This window comes from Pelecanus crispus, chromosome 12 (assembly GCF_030463565.1).
Source record: "Pelecanus crispus isolate bPelCri1 chromosome 12, bPelCri1.pri, whole genome shotgun sequence".
Classification (NCBI taxonomy): domain Eukaryota; kingdom Metazoa; phylum Chordata; class Aves; order Pelecaniformes; family Pelecanidae; genus Pelecanus; species Pelecanus crispus.
Genome location: NC_134654.1, coordinates 15,693,002 through 15,706,295, shown reverse-complemented (window position 1 = coordinate 15,706,295; position 13,294 = coordinate 15,693,002). Strand labels below are relative to the sequence as shown.

General features: G+C 42.5%; 1 protein-coding gene across 3 annotated transcripts in view; it reads right to left on the bottom strand.

Moving 5' to 3' along the window:
- MAP2K4 (mitogen-activated protein kinase kinase 4) overlaps positions 1-13,294 on the bottom strand; it is a 101,329-nt gene that overhangs the window by 47,297 nt on the left and 40,738 nt on the right. For all 3 annotated transcript variants that reach the window (XM_075719466.1, XM_075719467.1, XM_075719469.1), the window contains one exon: positions 460-634. In XM_075719466.1, coding sequence (XP_075575581.1) covers positions 460-634 — 175 coding nt within the window. The remainder of the gene's footprint in view (positions 1-459; positions 635-13,294) is intronic.

Below are 13,294 nucleotides of genomic sequence, written 5' to 3'. Positions count from 1 at the left end.
TAGAAGATGTCTGCGCCATTCCAGCTCCTCCTGGTGAGGCTACACCATGGCACATGCTTACATAAAAAGCAAATTTTAATTCACTACATTATTTCACAAAAGACACCAAGAAGCTGTTAGATGTCAACTTGTGCCTACCACCAACCTAGGCTGTATCTGAACCAGTGACCCAGAGGTGAAAGGCCCATGCCCCATTATCAGTCTTCAGAGACATGTGATCCCCTCAAAACAGTAGGTTCCTGATAGGCATTTTCAAAAGGGCACAAGCAATTATGAGAGCGTCACAAATCACTTGACAATATGCCCATTATACAATGCATTTTCAGCAAATAGCAGCCTTTACACTGGAAATAAATAGAAAAGAGCAGTAGATGGGTGCTAGATAGAAGAAAATTAATTCTCCAGCACATTTCATCCCTAATGGACTGAAGTACAAATGTAAGTATGGGCATCACCTACTTTAACTGCCATAATTTGCCCACTTGGTTTGTGGACCATTTTGTTGACAGAACCATAAGCGCCTCGTCCAATTTCTCCAAGGTCTTTCAAGTCCTCTGCTGTAAAATCCCAATGTTGTTCAGGGGAAATCTTCAATTTTCCTGATGATTCAATGCTGTGTGTTCTCAGTCTCTCTCTGTCAAAAATATTGGGAAGCAATTTTTCCACATTTTAAATAGTCTGTAAATTTCTCTTTTCAGCACTTGATTAAACATTAGAAGAGAGGGGTTCACAAAGGCTACAGCAACAATCTGACTCCACGAAGGATTTTGGTTGGGGTGGGGGGTGTAGGGATGAGGGAGAATGTTAAATGAAAAATGACATACAATTGCCCACAGCTTCAATTAAGGATAAGTTTCTCCAGCTGCGGCATAAAATTCAACGTGTCTCATATAGTAGAGTCATTCTAATCACTCATTTATACAGTTCTTTCTACTTTGCACAAAATACATCAAGCTTCAAGCAGGATCTGGTAACATGCAGAACCAAGAGACTGAAGAGCACTCCCCAGGCCCATCCCCAAAGCTTCTGCTGCTCTACACCACCACACTCCCAGCAACTGTCTCCCTTCTAGCTGGGTTTCTATGCAACACAGGCAAGATATTCTGTGTGAATCCAGGGGACTTTAGAAGCGTTTGCTCTTAATGGAAAACTGCAATTAATTTAAAAATAAACCCAAACATTTTAGGTAATCATTTCATTTATTCAAAACCAAATACAGAGCCAGTAATTTGTATTTATAAAAAACAAGACAAGTTGTTTGTGACATATGAAAACAAAACCTGACTGTTCAAGTATGTCTTCACCAAACACCTAAATTAACGTTCTTGGGCAAACATTGCTCCTACTGAAGCCAGCAGGATTTGTCCAGGTAAGAAGCAGAACAATGCCCAAAATTTGTAGGACAGAAGAGTTCAATGGTTTTTTTAAGGTGCCCCCAATTACTTGTTCAAATGCAGTAATGCTATCCCTGAATTAGTAGTAAATGCACAAGTATTTTCAATGCTTTTTGTCTTAAAATACCATGCAAATTATCAGTTTTTCATTAATTAATTAGCTGATTTGCACTTCTTGGGTCGTAAAGTAAGTTTCCCACTTTCAAGTAGCATTAAAGACAGTTCCCGCTGCAGGGCACACCGATCTCACGCAGATATTAAAGCAAACAGATACTTCTGACCACCTTGTATACAAGGGAGATTCTGTCAAACTCATCCCTCAGACTCTGATCACTTCTCCTGGGCATTTGATCAAACCACCACTTGCTTGTCCAGGGTCCAGCCAAATGAGCAGAACATACATGAGCTACTCAATCAAATGCATAAAGCTTATCAAGTTTATCAGCCAGAGCAATAAACCTGTTACAGCTGATTCCATGCTGATAAATGTAACCATTTGTCAACCAGCAGCTGCAAACGTTACCCCCTGTTGGAAGCAATGGTGGACCCAACGATGACCTCCACTGGGTTTTATTTGGAACCCGGGTTTTGTTTGCAAGGGCCATGAGGTCAGGTCCAAAGGTCAATTGACTGGAGCAGCTACGGTTCAAACAGCTTCATCTGCTGCACTTCAGCTTCTCTGTGATGCTTTGGTTTAGCACTTTCCAGGCTTTGAGCAGCTGCATGCCCTGAACCCTTGACCCCATTCAGTGAAGAGTCTTGCTGAACACCTCCTCTCACAACTTCAGTGTGTGCCTTCCCTGGTCTTTCCTGCTCTCTAACCTGCCTAGCTTGAGATTTTCAATCTACCACTCCCTATAGTGTCCCTCCACTGCCCTTAGGAACAATTCGGGGAACCAACTGAGTGCTACAATATGGCACAGATGTGACAGAGGCAGCAGCCCTCAGAGGCAGGGGTGGCACCCCTTTGTTAGCACTATTTACATATCTTCGAGTTTCTGTGCATAACAAAACACTGCATTGAGTGGGGTTCTCCATGGAATTTGTTTACTAAAAAGCAAGGAATGAAAATTAAGGTAGTAAAATGACAAAAAAAACAGAAGGAAAAAAGAAAAGAAAAATATGAAAAGAAACATGACCTCCAGACTTGCCAGCTGTCTTGCAAGCAGCTTACATTGGAAGCTGCATGAATCAATCACTATCTAACTGCTTGACCATCCTACTTTGTCAGTATCATAAAAATAATTCTTCTTTTGATGGAAGAAGGTAGGTGACAAGCATCATGCCGAGGAGGCACTGACAAATGGGCATTTCCTGCCTACCTCCTGCCAGCTGGTGGGCAGAAAGAAGCATGACCACTGAGAGCTAAATCTTGTTCGAAAAGGCAGGGAAAAAAGGCAGAGAGGTGCTACCAGGAGGGTGAAACATGAGATTTGATTTTACGAGCAAACCCTTTCCATCTCTTGTTTCAAAACAATATTTCATACTGAAGTTCTCATAGAGTTAAAAAATTTAAATGTTGTCATGGTTTATTCAAATAAAGCAATTAAACCCTTCTCCACTCTGTCCCTCTGCCCAGGAAACTTTGCTTTTCTTACTCTACATAAGAAGAGAAAGCAAATTTGAAATTAATTTTTTCACTGTTACACAAGAAGCCTGTTTCTTCCCAGATGTAGCATGAAAGCAGATATGTGCCATTGTTCCCGCAGCTGCGGGATAGGTGGTTTGAGCAACCGGGAAGATGTGAGCTACGAAATACTCCCACCATGGGCCTGCACAAGTGCCCTCTGCAGCTGCATTCTGGTGCAGGGCAACAGAGCTCCAGGGGTTGGACTGTCACGGTCTGCCTCACGTGCTGGAGCTTGGCTAATTTCCATGATGTATTTATGATGCCATCTGTCTGTACTGCAATCACAGTTCCTGTTTATCTTTTTTCAAATACCCAGAGAAATGGTCAAATAAGTTTGACAGAGTGACAGACACTTTAATATAGATTTTGCTCCTTTAGCTAATTTGTCACATCTAAACAATGCAGTTTTCCTTTAAGCAGCATGGCCTATCTTAAGAGTCAGTAACAAGAACGTAACGATTACTTTTAGCATTATAAAAATACACTTTATACCAGGAATTTTTCAGTGTAAATCAAAATCCCATGGGATTTTTCCATGTCAAGAAAGCAGCTCAAAAAATGCAAATCTAGAACATAGACTCTGCATTGATATCAAATAGGAATTTTCTGATATAAAACTGAGTGAGGCAATAAGAACAAATAGTGCAGTACATCTATTACTACATTTGCACTGCTGCAGATACATGAGGACATAAATCCACAGGGTGGACATGTCCCCAAAATACAAAAAAGCCTGCCTAAACCCTGCACTACATCCTAGTGCACTGGATACTACAACAGCTTGCTTCAGAAAAAAGAAGGGTAACCACACAGAACAGTATCTAGTGAAAGTGAAAAGTAATGAATGCCCAGTCCCTGCTTCTGCAACCAACCAGATTTCAGTCCCTGTGTTTAGTGCTCATTACAGTTTGCACAGATGTGGTCAGACATAAGCCTCCTCTTACCATTTCATTTTTAAGCTGTGCAATCCAAACCTCTCTAAGGCTGGGAATGTTGGGCAAAACTGGGCATATATTCTCCAAATGATCAGGATGTCTAAAATGAACTTGTGGGGCTTAATGTATGATTTAAAACATAAAATAAATAGCTAAAGAGGGTGAGATACTCCTCCAACATTTAAAAGTAGGATTTTCAAATGTGTCTTAGGAACTATAGCTCCTCTTGACTTGTCCAGGACTTGAGCTTCCAACTCCCCATCTTGCTTTTGAAAAGTTTTAAAAGAAAAAAAGAAAAAAAGAAAAGTAGGCTTAGGGGGTTGTGCGATTACTGCACTTGAAAGGCACCAATGTATCAGTCTTGCTGCAGATGGTTACTATGCTTGTCACAGCAGTTATTCTAGGGATTAGGAGCACCAAGCAAGACAACAACTCCTCCAAACAGTTGCCTTTTTGTCAGAAATGAAAATGTTTGTGAGTCCAGCTTGGCAGGAGGCAGGCGGACAGCTGGCGCCAGGCACCGCAGCCGGGCCAAGGACAGGGTTACACGCATTCGGGATGGGAGGTTGCTGATTGCAAGCTTGGCAAGCTAGACCCGTGCAGGAAGGTCTGCCACGGCTAGAGGCCCACAAAACCTCCTGAGAAGAACCACGGAGACATTGGGAAGCTCTTCGACAGGCTGTGTTAGTTCCCTGAGCCCTGCTGTTAGCACCAAACCACAGGGATGCCAAAAACCTTTTAAAACAAGCATTCCTTGGCATGAAAAAGGAGGATTGTAGGGAGAAGCAGAGAAAATTTCATAGATTTTTTTAAGCAAAATTGAAAGTTATCAGACATGAAGCAAGGCCAGAAAGATGCTGTAGTAAGCCACCTAGCTCCTCTTTGTTTTACTTCATTAAGAGTTCTGCTGGACTCAAAGAAGCCGAGAAGTTGAGTTATTTGACATTACAGTTGACATTAATAAAACAAATCTGCAGAGTCAAAAAGATCCAAGCAAGCCAGCTGTGCTTCACAAGCCTGCCCAGTGCTGGATTTTTCTAACAAGTCTGTCACTAAAGCTCCTATTTACACTACAGTTAATGAGAATATATTCTACTTCTCCACAAGTTTAGTAAAAGCTGCTTGACACAATGGGACTTTAGAAACTGATTTGTGGTCAATCAGTCAAAGGAACACTAAAACGCAAATCCTAACAAAAAGACTTCCATGCAAACTGCAGGGTTTTAATAACACTGTGCACGGTTCATAACTTCAGAGTAAAAACAAGGCTTATGATTTTGGCTAACACATTTCTAACAAGTCTTACAAATAGCCTAGAGAGGTTGTAATGCTTCTATTTCAATGTCTGCATAGTAACAGTATAAACCAGTTTTCAGACCCTGCAGGCTAACACTAATAAAATAGCAACCCTAGTTTAAATTTCACTGGAGAAAGTCTCCAAAAGAAGTGTTCCATTTTTGTCTAGAGGGCTGAAAATGTTGGTGCTTTCACAAATCTTTTGGACTCTCATGAGAAGAAATTTCTGCTTCCAATAAGCTTATGGGCAACGGCATCTTTGCAAAAGGGGCAGAACTAAATTGGTTTTGTGCTGACCCACGTAAGCTGTCCTGAGGCTTAGTTATATTTAATAACAGGTTCCTAGACATGAAGAAGAGATACAGAAAATGTGTCAAAGGAAGGAAATTATTTAGTTTTGCATCTCTTACCTATTCAGACTAAAAGCAAAAGCACACTTGCTCCCTTTCATCATGACAAAGTGGCAGAAATTCTCCCTAGCATTGCTCTGGCTTTCTATGATACTCCAAAAACTTTAAAATAAAGATATTAACAAAGTGTGGAAGACTGCACAGCCCTCATGACTTGGTCCAGCACACTCTCCAGGCTGCAAAGGGTCTCCCTAACTTCAATGGGGTTTGGCTGAGGCTTTTAAAATGTCAATATTTTGTGTTAAGCTCCCCTGGTAAGCTATTGAGTTACAAAGGATTTTGATTAACCCTGCCCTTGACACAGAGGAAGCCTCTCAATTCATCGTGGTGAAGCCTGTACTGAATTTAACTGAGCACATTAATCTCAAACTCATTTTGATTTGGACATGAGCCAGACTGCAGCACACTCACTGAACTCACCACAGCTGGGTATTCAAAGCTTACAGTGGATTCAAGCATTTCAGAATAATACCAGAAAAACCTGAGCTAATTAATTTAAATAACCCTTCTAGAATGCTGACTCTTTTTCTGAAACATTATGTCTCCTGAGCCATGGTCAGCTACCCAAGAAAGAACAGGAAACAGAGACATGAGCACATCCATAAGAATCAACAAAAGAACCCAAATATATACTTTAAGTATTTTGCAAAATGATACTGAGATGCAATATCATTATCATTGCACAAAAATCACTCAATGGAATGACACTATTTCTGAGACAAATTCCATTGCTTTAATAGATGCCATTTTTGCGGGTATGGAAAATATTTGACAATGGCTAACAGACAGTTAAGCTTACTGTAGCCTGCTGGAAAGTTTCTGGATGAGGTCCGCTTCTCTCCTTTTGAAACTGAACGGGACAATGTGATTACTACCCAGGGTTGCTTGTGTATCACTTCAGCCAGGAAAAGTTGTGAAAATGACAGGAAAACATGGTGCTGTTATCACATGACACAATAACATATAGCACAATACTCAGCTAGTCACACTACCCACGGAGTGCTTAGCATAAGAAATCAGTGAACTATATGTTTTTCTTCCAAATTTTGCCTAAGCAACCTCCCCTCGTTGGAAGCAGCATCTGATGATTTGAACTGTATTTTAACATATTAAAAAGTAATCAATTTGCTTTCTTACAGCAATGGCAATTATTATTTCCAACTATATTATTACTATGATTAGAAACATGAATAACTGCATTCAACTTACTAACCAAATACCTATATGTTAGTGACATGCCGTTTCCTCAAGGCACATTGACCATCCCTGCTCTGTTTTTCTTGTGGTCTCTAAAACAGAATTTACTAAAAAAAAATTTTTTTTTTTTTTTTTTTTAAATCTAGCTTCCATCCAGAATCCACCAATCTAGGACTGGTGGTGTCTCCCAAGTGGGCTTGTCATTTACCTTATTCCCTCTCTTAATCAGTAAGTTTGCATGACTTGAACAACTACATCCTTTCTTACTACATCCAGAGCCACACAACTGACAGATAAACAAAGGTTAGTTACCACTCTGTATTACGAGACTTCTCTAAGAACAAAAATCAGGTTCTGGATCTTCAAGTTCCTCAAGCTGTCCAGCTTTGGAAATCCCCTTTCCTGATACGAGGATCTGTTATTTCAGAACGGTTCGGTAGCTCAGGCAAGATGGGCTCCTGCTAAGCACTCTGCAGAGGGCATGTGGAAAACAAGCACTCAAGTACTTGTACAAGTGACCAATGCAGCTATCTACAAACAGTCAGCAATGCAAACTCATGGTTTTGCTCAGCTCCTTGTTGGAAACACTTGAGAGAGGGAGATACTGAGCAATATTATTTCAACTATGTGAAACGTTTCCATTTCAACTACTCTAACAAGCAATTTCTCCAATTTAAACTTCTGTATGTCACACAATTCCAACCCTAGTCTGGGAAAGCTAAAAGCTCTCCAAGTTTTCCTTCAGGATTTATTTTCTATTTGAGATTAAAAAAACCTCTGGGCTGCATCACAGCCTGAAATAACCTGAAATTCAGTACCAAGAATGTACCTGGCAGTGTTTTTCTTTCTGTGGCAGACAAGGACAGATAGGAGGCAAAGAAATCACCTAACTGCAAGACAGAGATTGCTTTTTCAGAGAGATGCAGGTACCGGAAGTGTGGTAACCAAAAGAGAGCTTATAACACGACTAAGTAGACCAAGTGTGACTTGCATTTTAAAAGTGCCCCTCCTCTAAGACATAAGACTCCTACAGACCAGTGAAAGCAACTGCCTGTTGAAGGTCCCCACGTTCCACAGTCTAGTAGTATGGTGAGATTTTAAATGCTGGCCTTCACCGAGATGGCTGTGTGGGGCACAGTTTTCTCCACTAACTCTCAAGAGCCAAGAGGCAATTTTCTGTAAGCTCTATAAGGATGCTTACAGAAAATTAAGGATGCTGTAAAGAGTTAAGCCAATGGTACCAGAGAATCATCTTTCCCATCTTTCACTGGTACGAAATACCCACCTAGAACATCAGAAAGACAAAACAAACCCAGCTGGATTATAGAAAAGCCCTTACAGTCCTCAGGGAGGACAACCACTTTCATGCTGCTGTAACAGGGTATTTGAAACAATCACTTTCAACTGATCCGCACTTGTCTCTGCAAAGGCATCAGTTACATTGGGCGTGAAGGACCAATTGCTTATCCAGATTTACTCCAAGCGTATTTTACAAAGGAGGGAATTAAAACAGGTTCAAAGAGGAGACCGTTTAGGGTCGCCATAATCCACTGTAGACTGGCTTGGCCATTTGTTCTTTCTTTTCTGAGGTTTCCCAAAATGGAGGGACCTTCACAATGGGAGGCAAGAACATCCACCTGAGTCTCAAAGATGATGTCTGTAGTTTTCACCGAAATAGTATACCATGAACCCAGTTAATCCAAGTGCTTTTGAGAAGTTAGTTCCTCAAACAAGCAGAACGGCAGAACCAATTAAGCCCTGCAGGCCAGCCCCCATCTCCATCACGTCCATCCAAGCTACCACAGTGTCCTTTCCATGAGCTCTTTGTACAGCAGCTGTTTTTCCTGGGTGCATCCTGTTCGTTCAGTCCAGATGTCCTCTATGGTACACACTGAAAGTCATTCATTTATGCAAAGGATGAAAACAGAAGTTGTTGACGATGACGTGTGGGGTTGAAGCAGTCTCCGAATCTGCAGACTCTCCTCCCTCTCTATTCTCCATTTCTTGATGTGTACAGAAGACAAAAGGGATGACTGATTCCTGCAGTGTGAACCCACAAAGCAGAAGGGTTGGCTCACTTCTCTGTAGCCAGGGTAAAATGCAAGATATTTTACTATGCGGTAGTGATTAATGTCTGAAGAGATAAAGGATGCACAAACACGGTGTGATCCTGAGTACGCAGAATAGCAATGAGCAAAGTTTATTCCTACAGCTAGCAATAGCAGTTGTTTACTGTGGTTTCTGCAGGAATGTGGTTTGCAAGGCCCACATCTGGAAATGCAGGGTTCAAGTCCAACTTAAATCAGAGATATGAATAGTGGTGGTCCATATATAAAGTTCTTTCTGACATTTCTGTATGGCACACAACCAGAAAAAAATGTCTGTGCCTGACCATCTCAGATTAATTGGAGTCCAACATTGACAGGCACTTAGGGTCAGAAACCAGACACACCATCTGTACAATACAGTGGAGACCACTCCTATACACAGGCACCAAGCTCAGATCAATGTGTAAGTGATGTCCTACTTGGTTGCTTGTAAATACTTATTGAACAATATATTTATCCAAAAAACAGGCAGAGACCAAACCCATGTGTGTGCACATATATACATATATATTCAGAGACATTACATATAATAATCTGCTTTATCCCCTTTTCCTCTCCAAACACCAGTAGGTTTTGCACATTAAGCTTGTGGTTACAGTATTTGCCCAAGAAGGAAGAAACGTAGGGATATAGGCTCTCTTCAGCCTCAGGACTTCATCCACTTTCCAGGATACCAGTCCCTAAGACACAGAGGATGGGACACCTATTGCCCTGTTGACCTGGATCGATCCCCTATTCAGAAAGCCAGATTCATGGGTCTAGAAGAAAAGAAGCTAAAGGAGAAAGGCCAAGGGCAGTCCATGCTCTCAGATGTTATATAAAGATAAGCAACAGCATCTCCTGCTCCCTGAATAAATTTTAATTGAAATCAGTACTCTGATATGTTTTCAGAGCATGCCTTACAAACTGGTGAGTTCAGATATGGGGATGCTCAATTTCCCCTCTTTGGCAGGACAGCAGCGATGTGCGCAGCTCAATAGATACCTGGGGCTCTTCGGGACACAGATAACACACAGGTGTCACAGTATTTTTTATCAGAAAAGCTCAAGTCCCAAAGACTGCTTATCTCTGGAGGGAGGAAGGGAGAAATTTTGGCAAATCCCAGTTCCCAGATGGAATCCTCCATCTCACCTGTACTTCCTAATCATAAAAAGTTACTGTTGAATGTATATAATCAGACCATTTGAAGGCTCAGAGATGGCAATGCATCACTCCTTCTCTATAAAGTATGAAATATGAGTTTTAGAGTGGCTTACAGAATTCAGACAGACACATAAGTCTTAAAACACTCTGAAAAAATACACCGACAGATTCAAATGTTATTGAAAAGTCCAACGTGAATGGAGCTGTGGTCTCCCATTTTCTCTCCAACCCTCCAGAGAAGATTAGGGTATTTTGGTATCCTGAATGGCTTTAAAATCTCCACACACCAAGATTTACAACCAGCTTGCATATAAGCATGTACACTGCTGTCCTTGCTAGGGGATGCAGCACCTAGAAATAAAGGAAAAGAAAAAGGAGAAAATTGTGCTTCTGTTATCACAACAATATGAAAGGAACAGAAGAGCCGATACCAACTCTGAAACTATTTCATCTATTTTCACTTCTCTTAAATAAGCATTGCAGTAGTTACATCTCCATGTGAATTATGTAGCTATGTCAGGACCAGATGTGTCCCTCCTGATGCGTGAAGAGTGCCGTAACTCAGGAATCCCTGGGGTCTACTGAACACTAACAGGAGAGCTCTGCTCCTGCTAGACCCAGTGCTGCCTCTGAACCATCAGGGCACAAGCAGCAGAATTAAATAAAACCAAAATTCTTAAACCACACCAAACCCTCCATAGTCTGAAACCTTGAACTGCTTTCAAACAAAAGCAGCACCTTCCCCCATCTCAAACACAGCAAGGAGACTGGGGGAAATTTCCAACTCTCCAACAACAGATGTTTCTCAAACTGTCTTCCTCATTAGACCAGGCAAATTATTACTCAAGTGTTGATCTCATACCTAGCTTTATAAACCCAGGCTTTTTAAACTAAGCTAAGTAAGAAACATGGTCATCCCCTGGCTCTTCTCCAGGCTCTGGAGCATGACAGGTACCTCCAAAGCAGGAGCTGGTCCTGAGCAGACTGCAGGCACCTGGCTTTTGCCATGAGCATGGATGGAGTCAAGGACGCTGACTCCTAACTTACATGTCTCAGGGAAGGATCTGGCCAGCCACAGGTCACCCATAGAGCCATATTACTAGATAGAGGGTAGGCAGCACATCTCACCAAAAGCCAGGCACGAGAAGGAAACTCTACAGGATACTTCTATCCAAAGGAGACATTGCCCAGCTTTACTCTTCCATACAGCCTCTGTGTGGACCAACATGCAGTCACACTGATGCAAGTTTGATGGTGAATGAAGTCAGGTTCGGTTTGAAAACGAACATTGCCACCTTATTACTGTATCTGATAATTTTCTAATTGTCAAACCAGAATGCTTCACCTCCCTCCACACATCATTCAACTCAGCAGAAAAAATATGGTGGTCAACTCAAAACTGCTGGTCTTCAGAGACTCTCCTCAGACACCATCTTGGTGTCCCTGGAGCAGGAAAACCGTGGAGTGGACAGCATCACTAAAAACACCTTCACAGGCAACACAGGATGACAGCTCTGCTCCTCTCCCTTCTCACCTTCCCTCGCCCAATGTGCCAGTGAAAACACCCCTAAGAAGGCAGCGTAAGTGTCAGACGTCATGCCTTGAATTAGAAAATGCTGCACATTCATGCCTTGGTGTGTCTCAGACATCTGCGTGCCAACTGCCAGGGCCTGCGAGTGACCAAGGATGGCCACGTCCCCACAGGGGCCCACAGAGGCAGAGTGTGCCCTGGGTGGCTCTGAGCAGGCGCAGCAGCCTCCAGCCTCCCCTGCCTCTGGATAACCCCCACTGCCACCACGGGCTCTTCCTCCGCTCCCACCACCCAGGCTGCTGTCCCCACTGGGCAGGACAGGCCAGGTTGGTGCTTTGGAAGGCAACTGCCACTATCACCATCTTCTTACAGCCTCTTACCCATTGGTTGCTCTTCCGCACTGGGGGAGGGACGGGCCTCCCTTGCGCACCAGGAAGGGGACCTGTTTCAGGGAACCTGCTTCACACTGCATGGCACACTGAGAGTTTCATAGCTGCAAGGTCAAAATGCTGCTCCCAAATGAGCAGTTCTGACTATAGCTGTGTGCATGCAAGAACCAGGACGACAGCTCCTAACTGCACTGGTGATGGGACGGGTAACACGGAGCTAACCTGTGGACCACAGATTATCAGGAGATCCCTGCTGAACTCCCTACCCCATCACAAGCTTCTGGCCTAACCTTTACCCCTTCCAAATTACAGCATGCCCTGGCTTCCCATCTGCAAAATGGGGAACACAGAGTTTTGTGCAAGCATTTAGGTTTGGAAAGCTAAATCACTCAGCACATGTGAAGCACTCAGAACCCATGGGAGCCAGATTAGGATATAACATCAGGTTGTATTTGATTTAGACACCTAAATGTAGGTGATTAGGTTTTCAGAAGTTCTGAGGAGTCTAGGTCCCAACAGTGTGGCAGGAAGCTCAGCACCTTGGGGGGGGGTGAGGGGGGTGGGGGTGGGGGGGGGTGGGGTGGGGGGGAAATCCATGTGAATAAGCTTAATGGAGATACACGAGCTCTAGATTTTGGTTCCAGTCATGGAAGGACTAGATTCAAGGGAATGCTGAGATATCAAAACCCTTGCAGAAAGAAGAGAACAGTCCTACTAGGGCACTGATGCTCCAAGGGACATGGAAGTTGCTAGAGAAATTTATTTTGGAAGCAGCAGACAACAAAAATCTCCTCTGCAGAGCAGGATTAGCACCTTAGAGAAATACCAAAACTTAGAAGAAAAAAAGGAAAAAAAGAACCACCTTAATGCAGCATGTTCAGTCAAAATCTCACACTAACTTTGGTAGCCTTTTCTGAAGAGGAAATCTACGGGAAGTCAGATACTGAGGATACGTGTTTTACAAACCATATCACCTCTTTGTCATCTAGGCCACAGAGATCACTGGCCAAATGAACTTGTAAACTTCTGGAAGAAACAGGAAGGTTAAATACAAGACAAAACTCATCAATTTGTCGAGAAAACTCCTGAAAAAAAAACTCTGTTTAAGAAACACTGCTCTAGCACTTAAACCATGGTCATGTTTGTATTAAAAGTGAAAGCCTGTTTTCCATAGACTCACTCAAACATTTAAATGTATGTCCTGGTTTCAGCTGGGATAGAGTTAATTTTCTTCCTAGTAGCTGGCACAGTGCTGTGTTTT